General features: G+C 40.5%; 1 protein-coding gene across 9 annotated transcripts in view; it reads right to left on the reverse strand.

Annotated features, from left to right (window-relative positions):
* The window catches only part of LOC106561145 (ATP-dependent chromatin remodeler CHD2), a 41,363-nt gene that overhangs the window by 15,251 nt on the left and 11,431 nt on the right, over positions 1-14,681 (reverse strand). For 8 of the 9 annotated variants that reach the window (XM_014124796.3, XM_014124792.3, XM_014124791.3 and 5 more), the window contains 16 exons: positions 11,993-12,218; positions 11,678-11,764; positions 11,399-11,460; positions 4,210-4,326; positions 3,368-3,523; positions 3,123-3,256; positions 2,657-2,882; positions 2,457-2,557; positions 2,222-2,263; positions 1,921-2,102; positions 1,648-1,772; positions 1,244-1,460; positions 1,054-1,143; positions 694-884; positions 370-558; positions 78-237 (listed from right to left, as the gene is read on the reverse strand). In XM_014124796.3, the coding sequence (XP_013980271.1) occupies positions 78-237; positions 370-558; positions 694-884; positions 1,054-1,143; positions 1,244-1,460; positions 1,648-1,772; positions 1,921-2,102; positions 2,222-2,263; positions 2,457-2,557; positions 2,657-2,882; positions 3,123-3,256; positions 3,368-3,523; positions 4,210-4,326; positions 11,399-11,460; positions 11,678-11,764 (2,079 nt within the window). In that variant the 5' untranslated portion in view covers positions 11,993-12,218. Of the gene's footprint in view, positions 1-77; positions 238-369; positions 559-693; positions 885-1,053; positions 1,144-1,243; positions 1,461-1,647; positions 1,773-1,920; positions 2,103-2,221; positions 2,264-2,456; positions 2,558-2,656; positions 2,883-3,122; positions 3,257-3,367; positions 3,524-4,209; positions 4,327-11,398; positions 11,461-11,677; positions 11,765-11,992; positions 12,219-14,681 lie in introns of those variants that run through there. The other variant, XR_001318741.3, reaches the window with a different exon arrangement.

Below are 14,681 nucleotides of genomic sequence, written 5' to 3' on the forward strand. Positions count from 1 at the left end.
ATCATTTGCAAGGTAGAGACTAATTCACATAACACACCTTTTAATGCATTGAGCTGAGCTCTTATTGCTGGTCCTACCTGCAGGTGCTCCTGTTGAGTGTCACACTCCTCCTCGGGCTGCCTGATGAGGAAACCATGGTTAGTGCACTTCTTCAGCTCCATAACGATGTTGAGGAAACCAGAGGAGCTGCCTCGGGTGCCTTTCTGCAAGGCTCTGAAGTTCCTGGTCAGAATCCACCTGAAACAATCACCAAACACATCACCAGTTAACTTCAGGGACAAGGAGTAAGACAGTTTAGATGCTGCTCAAATCATCTGTCCAGACAGGCAAACATTGATAGAGCGAAAAGCTACATATGAGGGAACATACTTGTAGTACTGCTTCTGCACGGCGGACATGTCCACACGGAGGATCTGTTCTACCTTGGCAGGCAGGGATTTCTCCACATCCTTCTTGACACGCCTCAGGAGGAAGGGCTCAAGGACTTTGTGGAGGCTCTGGTAGCCATTGTCAGTCCCTTTACCATGGTCGCTTTCAAAATCTTCCCAATTCTCAAACCTTCAGGAGGTGGAAAGTACAATTGGATTGGGATAAGATTACTGTAAATTAATATTAATGTATAGGCTGTTCTTCTCAAAGTCAGAATTTGCCAAAGTTTATCTGATGTATTTAATAGAGAGCAGAAGTACATACTTGTCAGGCATGAGGAAGTGCAGAAGGGACCACAGCTCTTTGAGAGAGTTCTGCAGTGGGGTCCCTGTGATTAGAAGTCTGTGGTTGGACCGGAACTCGATCAGGGTTTTGTACAACAGGGAGTCGTCATTCTTCAGCCTGTGAGCTTCGTCCACACCCAGGAAGGCCCAGTTTATGTTCCCCAACACTGCCTATGGACAGATCACACCAATTGAGTGAGCGGAGAGTTCCATTCAATCAAAGAATTCACATTTTATTTCCATAAAAATAAAAATGTGTACTATTTTGGCAAGTACAAATCCAAGTTCATATCTAAACATATCTGTATGAAAATACTTCCAAACAATACTGATGCCTTACCTTGTCTTTCAGTAGAATTTCATACGTGGTTATAAGTGCATTGAACTTTATTCTCTTCGTCTGATGGCATACCCACTCATAGTCACGGATCTGTTCAACACAAAAGCAAATAATTGGGGAACATTTACTTTTGGTTGGGCACAAGATGACAACGTTTCTTTAGAGTTCTGTAAAGAGCAGATTTCCATACCGATTTCCTGCTCATCACATCTCCCAGGTAGACCACCACGTTCATGTCGGGGGCCCAGGTGTCAAACTCTCTCTGCCAGGAGGTGAGGGTGGACAGGGGCACCACTACCAGAGAGGGCCCATACAGCTGGTGCTGGTGGAACAGGTAGGAAAGGAATGAGATGGTCTGGATGGTTTTCCCCAGACCCATCTCATCAGCCAGGATCACACTATTGCACCTGAAAAACACCGACCATGGAGTCTTAGTGTAAATGAGTGTTTTTACAAAAATTATATTCAAACTATCTAAATTGCAGGTAATTGACAGTACACCTCAGTAAAGCATCAGTATATCCACTAAATGTGATGTTCCAAACCATAATAATATGTTTCTCAATACAGCATTCCTCGTGACTTGATGTGTACCTGCACCAGGAGTGAGCCAGCCAGTTCAGTCCATCTAGTTGGTAATCTCTCAGCTGCAGGTTCTCATCCCCAATGTACAATGGCTGGTTCTTCAGTGCAACAAATCTGGGCCTCTGTTTCAGCACCTGACATTAGAGTTACAAAATCACTGCACTGTTCTAAAATGACTATAGCTATAGTGCTTGTGTTCTAGCTGATAGTCAACTTTAAATAAAACATTTGTGATAGGATACCATGTGCAATCCATCTAGTCAGAACACTTTCCTCACTCACTTTGCAGTCTTTGGAGGGGACTGTTTTGCTGGAGTTCCTGTTGGTGAAGCAGTCTATACAGTGCTGGAACTTCTTCCCCAGCAGAGCTCCATCCTCCCAGCTGCACTCTGAATAGGGCAGGCCCATCCACTTACACAGGTACTCCGGCTCATTGGACGATGACGCATTCTTGTGGCTGTGAGCTGATATATAGTGAAAATAACATCTTTAGTTGAAGTGCTTTTCAGAATCAAAATGTGCTGAGTATGATAATGATGAAGATATGATCATGATAATGTTGATGAGGATATGAGGAACTTACAAGGGAAATCAGAGGGTCCCTGTGTCTTCCCTGTTTTAGTCGCTGAAAATAAATATTTTTGATTACACCAGTTCTCTAAATATATGATACAGTATGTGAAATATTTTTGATAAGCAAGAGGGTAAGTCTGTTGTAATAGTCACATTTTGTCAAACAAATCTAATTTAATTGTTGAACCATTGCTGCAAGTCAACGAAGACTAATTTCAAAAGGCGTTTAGAGTTTATTTTTTTACCAATGACTCTTTCCAAAATTTGGAACTGCTTATTTAAGTCAGTGGTTAGCTCTTGTTGGCAGTTGTAGTATTCTGAATCCTCAGGGGATGCTTTGTTCAACCTTTGGAAGACAATCAGTGTCAGTAAGTAACAGAACTCATCAACAGTGAAAGGTAAAACTTCAGTGGTATGTAGCTATGTGTACAAAACAAACCCTCACCAAGCATTGAGCTCATCATTTTTCTTCTTGAAGTTCTCTAGTTTCTTCAGTCCCTTGACCTTCTGTTGAGTGAGGGAGTCGATGCTCTCCCAGGTGTTGTGGATATAGGACCAGCCTTTCCACTTGATCAGGTAATGGGTCTCTCCTTCATCCTTCTCAGGGTCAAAGTCTGCTCCGGGGTCCCCGTTTTCCTCCACAGCATACTGGGTAGTGGAAGCCCCACAGGCTAAAATAGATACACGCACAAAATTCTGACATAAATATTTTCAATATCTGATTTTTATTCACAATTTAAATTCCTAACCAGGCAGCAGCCTTGAGTAAACATGTCTCGTCTATCAGGGTAATATCATCACCTCTTCTGCTAGCCACAAGATTTTTTGCCTTCTATTTCAACACCTGCTGGCAATGTCTAACTAGATGGGTTAACACAATACAGGTGAGATACCAAGTGAGGATGCATCACCTCCTTTTTTGCCTGTTCTGATGTCCATGATCTTCTCAATGGTCTCACTGTCATCTTCCGGCTCCACCTCAGCTCCCTCCATCTCTATCAGGTCATCAGAATCTGTCTCAAAGTCATTCTGATCCTCCTTGTAACTGGAACAAACCAACACAACGCATGTAATGCAAAGTAATGTGACAGAAGCAATGTGGAACAGCAACACTTTCCTTCATATTTTAGATTGAACTAGTGACACAATGACATACCTGACTTTGGCCGCTACCCTTCGCCGGGTTTGTCTCTTTGGGGTATCTTCATCATCGTCATCATCATCATCTTCCTCCACAGATGACTCTTGTTTCCTGGTTTTCCTTCCCTTTGGAGGCTGCTGTTTTTTGACTGTAGATGATTTGGTCTGTGGTCTAAAATATTGAGTCAAATACACACATGTATACCACTTCTAACCACTCTGCAAGACAGCCTACTTACTATTTTTTTCACTAACAACTCTAGCTTACTATAATCCCTCCTAACAACCTGACTCACACCAAAGGCCTTGAGACAACTTCCAAACCTCCAACCTCAGCAATATGAATAATATTGGTGTTAAGGTTACAGGTGAGCGTCTTCATTAAATGCCTTCAGAGCACTAAGTGCTCAATTGGGGGAAATCCTAAAGTCAACCCACAAAAAGTGACACTGCAAAAACACTAATAAGACATCGCCCGATTTTTGGGCCACGTAGCTGGTATGTTAGCGAGCTTTCATCAGAACATCATTTGGTTGACTTTGGGATTTTGACATGTTATTTTTTTGTCATCCTTCGGAGTCTAAATTCAAATATTCACTGCAATATAGAATAGTAGAATGGATATCATAGCTGACAACATTAAATGCTCAGTAATAAATACATAAAGTTTCACATAATTATCAGATTTGAATTTACAGATTTCATATTTCGTTAGTGACTGAAGGCTAAAAAGAAGCCCAGTCATGCAGCACTTTGAAAGCCAAAAAAGCACTAATATAGCTAGTTTCTGATTTCACACAATGGAAATGAAAGTGTACAGATTACCTGTCTGAAGGCCAGGCTTCACTATATCCTTACCTTCTAGCAGGAAGTCTTCTGGATCTAACTTTCTCTTCCTGCTCACTGTCTGCACTGCTGGCATCCTCCTCCTCCTGCTCCTCCTCCTCCTCCTCGTCGTCACTCTTCCAGGTATTTCTTACAACACAGAAATACCACAAGTTCACCCTTTGGGCTTATTATGGCTGTAGGGTGATCTGGTTAGTTAGGTTTGATCAGATATCTAAACAAACTAAAGTTCTGAAGACCACCTCAGTCTGGCTGGCTGGAACTCCTAATGAGCCACTTTAGACAAGCACAAACGCATGAAAATAGAAAGGACACAATACTGACAACACAGAAAATAATTTGGCAACATAATAATGACAAATACAAACACCACTGAATTGAACAATACAACTAAATAAATGTCATGCACTTACATCCAAATAGTCATGGGATACTATTGCGTGTGACCAATTATTCGACTGGTCGATTGTTTGGTCAACAGGATGTTGATCAACAAAGACTTTTTGGGGGTCGAGCAGTAGCAAATACACACGTCTTATTCACGGCCATCTCAGTGAACTAATCCATTGTGGAGGCTGCGGGGTTGGCATAGTCCAAGAAGGGGAATGTGGCTGCACAATGCACGTCTCTCTCCAGAATGTGCTCTCTCCCGCCAATTTGTGCACATTCATGGTTTTTATAAACTAATTGTGTGAATTGTTTGCATTTGATTGTTATTGTCTATCAATTCCCCATTACATTTATCATCAGTCGTACATGTACTGTTAATTCCTATCATTTCTAATCTACAATGTTTTTTGGGTTGCGGTAATGTCTGTTAATACACTCAACATATTACTATTCCAGTCTTTTACCGTTGTCATTGTTGGAGTGAGTGGACACATTGTTTGCAGAGCGCACAACCTATGCTACACTTGTGAGGAACAAGTTCTGGTTTATTTCATTCCATTTACGAGTTTTGTCAATTTAGTCATTGTCTTGTTTGGAGCGCTCCTCAATGACGTGCAACCTGATTACGCATAGAAGTAGGCCTCTATAGGCTACCTGGCCTGCTCGCAAATGTAGGCATATAAATGGCTTAATGCACCACCACTAATGAGCTGCGGAGCTTCTCAAAGTAAATATTTTCTTCAACCGCAAGCTAACAAAGTTGGTTTTTACATCCATTGAGAATGACAATTCCTCAATGTATTTGAAAAAAAATCATTCCAGATCTCTCCCTTTAGACAGGGGCACAACTTTCATTGAGGATGGGGAGGATGTTCCCCCGACATTCTGAAATTGCATTTTGTCCCCCCCAAGTTTTATCCTTGGAATGTGATACAAAACGAGGCAACAGTGTGCTTTAGGACCATGCGGACGCCTCCGAAGGGTCAGATCCCCCCCACTTCCAAAACCAGTGGCACCCCTGCCTTTAGATAACCACTCAGCATGAAAAAGGGAAAAATGTAATGCTCTGATCCAGTGGAATCTTCAGAAAATAGGTCTACCTGATAACTTCTTATCCCTTGCACAAATGGCCTATAGCTGTGTCACTGAGCTCACTGGCTCGGGAAACTCTGAGGGCCCAGAATATTTTATACAATGTTGCAAGGAGCTTCAGGCTGAACCCAAGTTAATAGTCGTTTCAAGTTTGTTGCAGACAGGCCATGCATAGCCTCTGTGATTTATAGGATAATTATTTTTTAAATCTGGATATTTTCTATCTGCGGGCTGCAATGTTTTTATTTGTTGGCTTTATTGGCTGGTTTTACATAGTTGGCAATAGAAGTTACTTTTTAGGTTCGTATCATTTTCATTACTTGGATAGAATTTAAATTACCGCATTATTTTGCGATACGAAGATATTATAAATTAAATGAAACTGCTCCAGGAAAATGTGCATATGAAAATCATAACTGGCACACAGATCAGTAGAAATGGTAAGATAAATTGGCATTCCACATAAGTGTTTTAGACTTCTCGCGTAGCTTAATACCGGCAAATTCAGGAGCGTAACGGCAGAATCTGCAAAAGCCAGTAAGAGTGGGAGGAGGATGGTCGGGACAAGTTTTTTCTTCTTCTGGTTATCTTGATCTCTGTCTCCCACTTGAGTCATTTGTGTCTTATTTTATCAAACAATGAGCTTAAAGCATCAGACAAGCTCAATGCATATATTGTTGATTTTATTAAAAACCTGTTGGGGCTAGGGGGCACTATTGAGAATTTTGAAAAAAATATGTGCCCATTTTTAACTGCCTCCTACACCAACTCAGAAGCTAGAATATGCATATTATTGTTCAGGTTTGGATAGAAAACACTCTGAATTTTCTAAAACTGTTTGAATGGTGTCTGTAAGTATAACAGAACTCATATGGCAGTCAAAACCCTGAGACAAATTCTGACAGGAAGTGGATACCTGATGTGTTGAATTACCTTTAAGCCTATGCCATTGAAACACACAGGGGCTTATTAATCGTTGAGCACTTCCTATGGCTTCCACTAGATGTCACTAGTCTTTACAAAGTGGTTTGAATCTGCTACTGTGAGATCTGACCGAACAAGAGCCTTGGAACGGTGGTGGCCGATAAGACTCTGGCGCGCGAGTTCATGTTGGGTACTCTCGTTCCAATACGTTTTAAAAGAGAATGCAATCGTCCGCCTTGAATATTATTCATGTTCTGGTTGAAAAAGGTACTAATGATTTATGCTATACAACGTTTGACATGTTTGAACGAACGTAAATATTCTTTTTCCCCTCTTTCATGAGGACAAGTCCGGCGGGCTTAGTTCATGTGCTAACGACACGGAGCTTTTTGGACATAAATTATGAGCTTTTTCGAACAAAACTACATTTGTTATGGACCTGGGATTCCTGGAAGTGACATCTGATGAAGAGAATCAAAGGTAATGGATTATTTACATAGTATTTTCGATTTTAGATCTCTCCAACATGGCGGTTAGTCCTTATCGCAAAGCGTATTTTTCTGGGCGCAGTGCTCAGATTATTGCAAAGTGTGATTTCCCAGTAAGGTTATTTTTTAAATCTGGCAATCCGGTTGCGTTCAAGAGATGTAAATCTATAATTCTTTGAATGACAATATAATATTTTACCAATGTTTTCGAATAGTAATTATTTAATTTGTTGTGCTGATTGACTGCCGGTTATTCGAGGGAAAAGATTTCCTCAACATCAACGCCATAGTAAAACGCTGTTTTTGGATATAAATATGAACTTGATAGAACAAAAAATGCATGTATTGTCTAACATAATGTCCTAGGAGTGTCATCTGATGGAGATTGTCAAAGGTTAGTGCATCATTTTAGCTGGTTTAATGCTTTTGGTGACGCGTGTCTTTGCATTGACAAAACATTACACACAGCTATTTTCAATGTACTGTCCTAACATAATCTAACTTTATGCTTTCGCCGTAAAGCCTTTTTGAAAAATCAGACAACGTGGTTAGATTAAGGAGATGTTTATCTTTCAAAGGGTGTAAGATAGTTGTATGTTTGAGAAATTTGAATTATGACATTTAATTGTTTTCAAATTTGGCGCTCTTGATATATCACCTGTTGTTGATAGGGTCTACCAGGGGTGGGACGCTTGCGTCCCACATAGCCCATAGAGGTTAAAACACATAGGGTGTGTCTATATTTGGAAAAATACACGTTTAAAAACTTAGACCAATCGATTGGTCGAAAGAACAGACAACTTTTGGTTGACCAAGATTTGTTTTAGTCGGGGACAGCTAGGGCTGTTGCGGTGACCGTATTACTGCCACACCGGCGGTCACGAGTCATGAAGACAGTCAAATTACACATGACCGTTTAGTCACTGTAATTAGGCTTCTCCAAGCTATGATGCCGCTGCTGGTCATTAGTAGCCTACCAAACTTGCTGCCTGGTACTCAGCACTCTATTGTCCCTCTAATCACTCTGACATCAATGCAACTGTATTATAAAATCTAATCAAATACTTCATGAGAGCCCATGTCTCATGTTGCGCAACATTTCTATAGGCTATGCAATTGCGGGAGAAAACAGAGTGATGGCCGCTAATAAAAAGAGGATCCCATAAGCTTTCTATAGGCTAGGCCTACTATATTTATTTATCAACTTCCTAATAGTAAGAACATTGCTTATATTTACAACAGGAGTATAGCCTACCTGGCTGGTATAAAAATAAACCATGGGGAAAAGCATCCTCCATTCGCTAGATAAGTGCATAGATGACATGTATTTTTTCCCGCTGCCCGTTTCGATACAGGTGCATGATAATGGTCCATTCTAAATCATAACAAAATGTCACACATATATTATTTAGTATATGTAAAGACAAGGTCACAGTTATGAAAACGGACACTAAAGAGGCCTTTCTACTGACTCTGAAAAACACCAAAAGAAAGATGCCCAGGGTTCCTGCTCATCTGCGTGAACGTGCCTTAGGCATGCTGCAAGGAGGCATGAGGACTGCAGATGTGGCCAGGGCAATAAATTGCAATGGTCGTACTGTGAGACGCCTAAGACAGCACTACAGGGAGACAGGACGGACAGCTGATCGTCCTCACAGTGGCAGACCATGTGTAACAACACCTGCACAGGATCGGTACATCCAAACATCACATCTGCGGGACAGGTACAGGATGGCAACAACAACTGCCCGAGTTACACCAGGAACGCACAATCCCTCCATCAGTGCTCAGACTGTCCGCAATAGGCTGAGAGAGGCTGGACTGAGGGCTTGTAGGCCTGTTGTAAGGCAGGTCCTCACCAGACATCACCGGCAACAACGTCACCTATGGGCACAAACCCACCTTCGCTGGACCAGACTGGACTGGCAAAAAGTCCTCTTCACTGACGAGTCGCGGTTTTGTCTCACCAGGGGTGATGGTCGGATTCGCATTTATCGTCGAAGGAATGAGCATTACACCGAGGCCTGTACTCTGGAGCGGGATCGTTTTGGAGGGTCTGTCATGGTCTGGGGCGGTATGTCACAGCATCATCGGACTGCGCTTGTTGTCATTGCAGGCAATCTCAAAGCTGTGCGTTACAGGGAAGACATCCTCCTCCCTCATGTGGTACCCTTCCTGAAGGCTCATCCTGACATGACCCTCCAGCATGACAATGCCTCCAGCCATACTGCTCATTCTCTGCGTGATTTCCTGCAAGACAGGAATGTCAGTGTTCTGCCATGGCCAGCGAAGGGCCATCCCCCCCAGAAATGTCCAGGAACTTGCAGGTTCCTTGGTGGAAGATTGAGGTAACATCTCACAGCAAGAACTGGCAAATCTGGTGCAGTCCATGAGGAGGAAATGCACTGCAGTACTTAATGCAGCTGGTGGCCACACCAGATACTGATTGTAACTTTTGATTTTGACCCCTCCCTTTGTTCAGGGACACAATACTCCATTTCTGTTAGTCACATGTCTGTGGATCTTGTTCAGTTCATGTCTCAGTTGTTGAATCTTGTTATGTTCATACAAATATTTACACATGTTAAGTTTGCTGAAAATAAACTCAGTTTATTTTTTTGCTGAGTTTATGAGCAGCGTGTGAGACTCAAGTTTGGGGAAGATCATTTTCACCTTTATAATAAAAGCATTACATGCATAATTGCATTTGCGGTCACTTTTGATAATGGTGTTTTCCGCTAATGGAACATTCGCGCTTATAGCCTAATACCATGTGTGCATTGCTGCGCTTATAATGTGAAGAAATAGCCTAATAGTTTATCAACATTTTAAGTGAAATGTTCTGATCTGTTGCGTCAGCCACATTGCATAAAACACGTTTTTTGATCTTAGTGGTTTTATTAACTTGGGATCTATCGCATTCCACAACTGTCCCAGACTGTTTGGAATATTTATTTCTCACACAGAATAGGTCAACTTTTGTACTATGGGGGATAGTAGATTGACATAGGCTAGTGCTTTTGCTGTTCATTAGGCCTACTCATCTTGTTGGCTGACAAAAAGCAAATGTGAACAGTTCATCCAATATCTTCAACATGCACCTCGGAATTGGATAAGGATGTGTCAGTCTTAACTTGTAGCCTGTAAGAAAGACTTGATCACGTGACTGAAAGCCGTGTGATTGAAAGACGCTTCAGATTGTGCCGCACACTCTGGTAGAAGGGCACAACGCAGCACTCCAGACCACAAAACACAGATTTGTTTTTAGGGTGCATTACAGCCACAAAGGGGATGCCGGCATGAAGTTTGAGGCATTATCAAGTGCTTGTCAAATTGTGAATGCGAGACTGACGAATTTTGTACAGGCTGCGCAAAAAACAAAGCAGAGCTCATGCCTTTCAAGTGACTTAAAAAAAAAATCGTTGTTAGTCTAATCATGCAGCCTTACAATGTATTAAAAATCAAACATATAGCCCAACGTTTGTAGAACAACTAAAGTTACATTAATAAATTAATCATATAGGAGTACCTATTTCTTTGTTAAGCGCTCAACACAGAATAGCCATACACACTCCCTCAAATCGTTTGGAGAAAATGTATATTTTATTCAGGTTTGTTCAATTGTATTCTTCATACAATTAAATAATGCCACGGAATTATAAGGAAATCTTGTCTGCTAAATGAACTAGTGTAGCCCACAGCCATTTGGCATAGCTACATCAGGACAACTCAGAGTACGCTATTCTTTTCTTCTGAAATAGACTACATTTTCTTCATATCATGCTTCTTTAGACGTGACTAAAATTAATGGATTTATTGTGAAGGTTTAGGCTATTTTACATGGATTTATTAGACTTTTAAGATGGAAGACAGGAGATGCTGTATGTGTTTATGTTAATTAATGGTCAATTACCATGAGACCGATAGTTATTTGCTTGACAATCACAAGCTGACAAAATTGTGACCGCCACAGCCCTAGATACTATATATGTTCATGATATCAAACAAGAATGTGAGACAAGACTATAGCAGAGAGTCTAATTGGATGACAGCAAGTGTATTTTGGGATAGCCTGTAAGGCAAACATATGCTATAGACAACTGACCACTTCCAATTGCTTTGACGAGTAGGCTACATCATGATTTAAATTATTTCTTGTGTTATTACAAATAGCATAACTTTGAGCAGCATTTGACACAATATAGTACATTTATCTCTTGACATGATAGATTTTAGTTGATAAGACTAATCAAAATACATAAGAAACTGAAATGAAATAATAAACATCAGATAATCTCAATACTCACTCTTTCTTCTTTTGACGTGTTGTTTTTCTTTTAGGACTTTCACCTTCTGAGTCACTGCTACCCTGCAAATGTGTTGAAATTGATTAAATCTCAATGAAATATTAGGCTTTGCCGTTAGGGGATGCAGCTAGTGAATGAGACACCAATAAATCCACATCATATACACTAGATGGTGCAACTTCTGAACGTGCAAACCCCTTTGAGGAAAAATACATTTTTAGTGGGGTCGGACTTTTAGTACATGGAAGTTTTCAGTATATTTCATGTTGCACTTCTTACCCCAGCTCCAATATTGAGACGAGCAGGTTCTTGCCTACTGCGATTTGATCGCCTGACCCCATAGACATCTGGATGCTCTTCCCACATCTGGAATCAAAAACCAAATTGGATCATTGCATCTTTGCCTCCACTTTCTCCTTGACATTTTCAGTCTCCATCTGAATTGAGGCATTACTCCCTTTCTAAATATGCACAGTGTCCATGCATCAATGCTGTTGTATAATTGGTGTGTAATATATTTCTTTCCAAAACTTCAAGGGCCTTTCAGCCCTACATAATACAACCAGTTTGGAGTACAGGCCCTGCTTTGTTTACCTTCTTTACATCTGCCAGATTGTCTTTCTTTTTAACTGGTGGTTTGTCGTTGACCTCTGCTGAGGCTTGCTGGGATTCACTCTGAGACCCAGACTGGCTCCCAGATTCAGAGGAACTGTTGGACTCTCCAGAGTGGTGCGATCTTCTCCTCTCCCTGCCCTGTTCACTCTCTGACTGACTCCCAGACTCCGACCCAGAGTGGTTTGATTCTTCAGAGGCCGAATTGCTATGGTATCAAAAATGTGGAGTTTGTGTAAATAAAACATTCCTGCACTACTATATATATATATATATATATATATATATATATATATATATATATATATATATATATATATATATATATATATATATATATATATATATATATATATATATATATATATATATATATTATTTAGTATAAGAACATTCAATTATCTGCCAGCAGCTCTGATGGACATTCCAGCTGTGTAATGTAATCATGCTTATTAATCAGCTTCTTGATATACCACACTTGTCAGGTGGATGGATTATCTTGTCGAAGGAGAAATGTTCACCAACTAGATGTAAACAAATTTGTGCACAATTTGAGAGAAATAAGCTTTTTTGTGCATATGGAAAAATTGTGGGATCTTTTTTTTCATCTCATGAAACATTGGACCAAAACATGGTGCACTAATATTTTTTTTTTCAGTATAGTATCACCCTTTTATAGTGCTGGATTTTCATTTGGGAAGCTATACAATCATTGCCTTTTTCAATAAAAAGCCAATTTTATGAACAGTTTCTCCGACCTCCCACCTATTGTCAAACACTGATTTGGCTCAACAAATTATGATTTGGATTAATAAAGTGATCCTATTGTACACAAGGTCTAATGGAAATTTGACTCCCGCTTCATCCCAACCCCTATGAAAGACACACATACAGGTTGGCGAGGTCAGAGCAGGGGGCTGCCACACTGGGTACCCATGAAGCAGTTGTGGTGGGTTAAATGCCTTGTTCAAGGGCACAACAGCAGGCAATGGAATCTAGGTTTAGTATGTATGAAATGTTAACCTAGGCCAGGGGTATTCAACTATTACCCTACGAGATACAGAGCCTGCTGGTTGTGTGTTCTACCTGATAATTAACGGCACCCACCTGGTGTCCAGGGTCTAAATCAGTCCCTGATTAGAGGGGAACAATGAAAAAAACAGAGTGGAACCTGAGTTCGAGGTACAGAGTTGAGTTAGCGGGACCTTGGCCTATACCACAAAGTAGAAAAAGCTGCAGAATGTGTAACATGTTAAATAGAGTATCGAGTTCCTGTAGTACCGAAAAGACTACATACAACGCTAATGCCTTTAGTGGAAAGGAAACCGAAGACTCATCACCATAGTGTGCTCAGATTGGGCTTGTTATGACAAAGTTATTCTCTCCACCTCAAACCAATCCTCTTACACTGATCTTTACAAATACTTAACCCCATGCAAGAGAACCTGCTGGAGGTCACATAGATCAGTGGTTCTCAATATGGGGTGCATATTATTATTGTCATGCTGAAAGACCTTTCCACAATATTTAAAACTTCCCTACACTAAAATTATATTTGCATTCATTCAATTCCTAAAATAGCCTACAAGCTTTCACAAACAACCATTACCCGTTGTAAAACAGTAGAGGGCGCCAAATAAGTCCTATGGTTGCCAATGACACACAAGGGCTACGATCAGCACGTTTTTACGTTCTGGAACGTTCATTTTCGGAAACGGTGCTGTACTTTACGACCAGTTGAAAAACGGGGCGGGGTTGTGGTTTGGGGAATGCTGTCAGCATGGTCACTGCCCTTTAAATACATCACTCATTGGTTCAAGCCACACCCACCAAACGGGAGCAAGTACCTCAAAAGTCTGTTCAAGACAGTTTTGGCAAACGTGTCGTTCAGTACAAACCGTTCAGCAAACGTTGAAGCGAACTGAACGCACCTCAGTACACAGGGCCAACAGCAACTCAACCAAACAACATGAAGCACCTACTGAGATTCTGTCAAACAACCATCTAGATCTGAAATAATATTCACCTCAAGAGCACATCACAACCTATATAATTTGTCAATGCAAACATCATTTAACTAATGTATGTAAACAATGACAAAACCATGCCCTGATTCATTGAAAACACTCCACATTAGTGATCTAACCAAATATTCCATATTCATACTGTAGTTTAGCTTGAAAATGTTACATGCAACTAAAAACATAATGACATTTAAATTTCATAAGGAAACCTGAAAAAAAAAATCACTGCAACATGTATTTATTTAACTGTAATTCTTACATCCTAAACACAGCTACACAAGGGAGTAAACCAGTCTATGCCCCACATTGCATTAGTTAAGTTTGCCATGATGGAATGTGCAGTACCCTGAACAGACTATAGGGGGTACCTAATTCCAGATCAAATCCAGTCAAGACGACCTTGAATGGTTCAAAAATGGAGTCGGCTGCTACAATAGAACGAACCAAAACAATTTCTTCATTTGAAGCCATGCTTTAATACCATTGTTTAGTCACTTATGACATGTAATTGCTGTAGTTATATGAATACAGTTAATAACTACAGGGTAAATTAGGTCAGCCTATAATTCATATTATCTATCTTACTAACAATGAAATGTTAATATAAATATTCAGATAAGAAAAAAATGGGGGGAAAGATTTGAATA

Source organism: Salmo salar, chromosome 10 (assembly GCF_965601325.2).
Source record: "Salmo salar chromosome 10, fSalSal1, whole genome shotgun sequence".
Classification (NCBI taxonomy): Eukaryota; Metazoa; Chordata; class Actinopteri; order Salmoniformes; family Salmonidae; genus Salmo; species Salmo salar.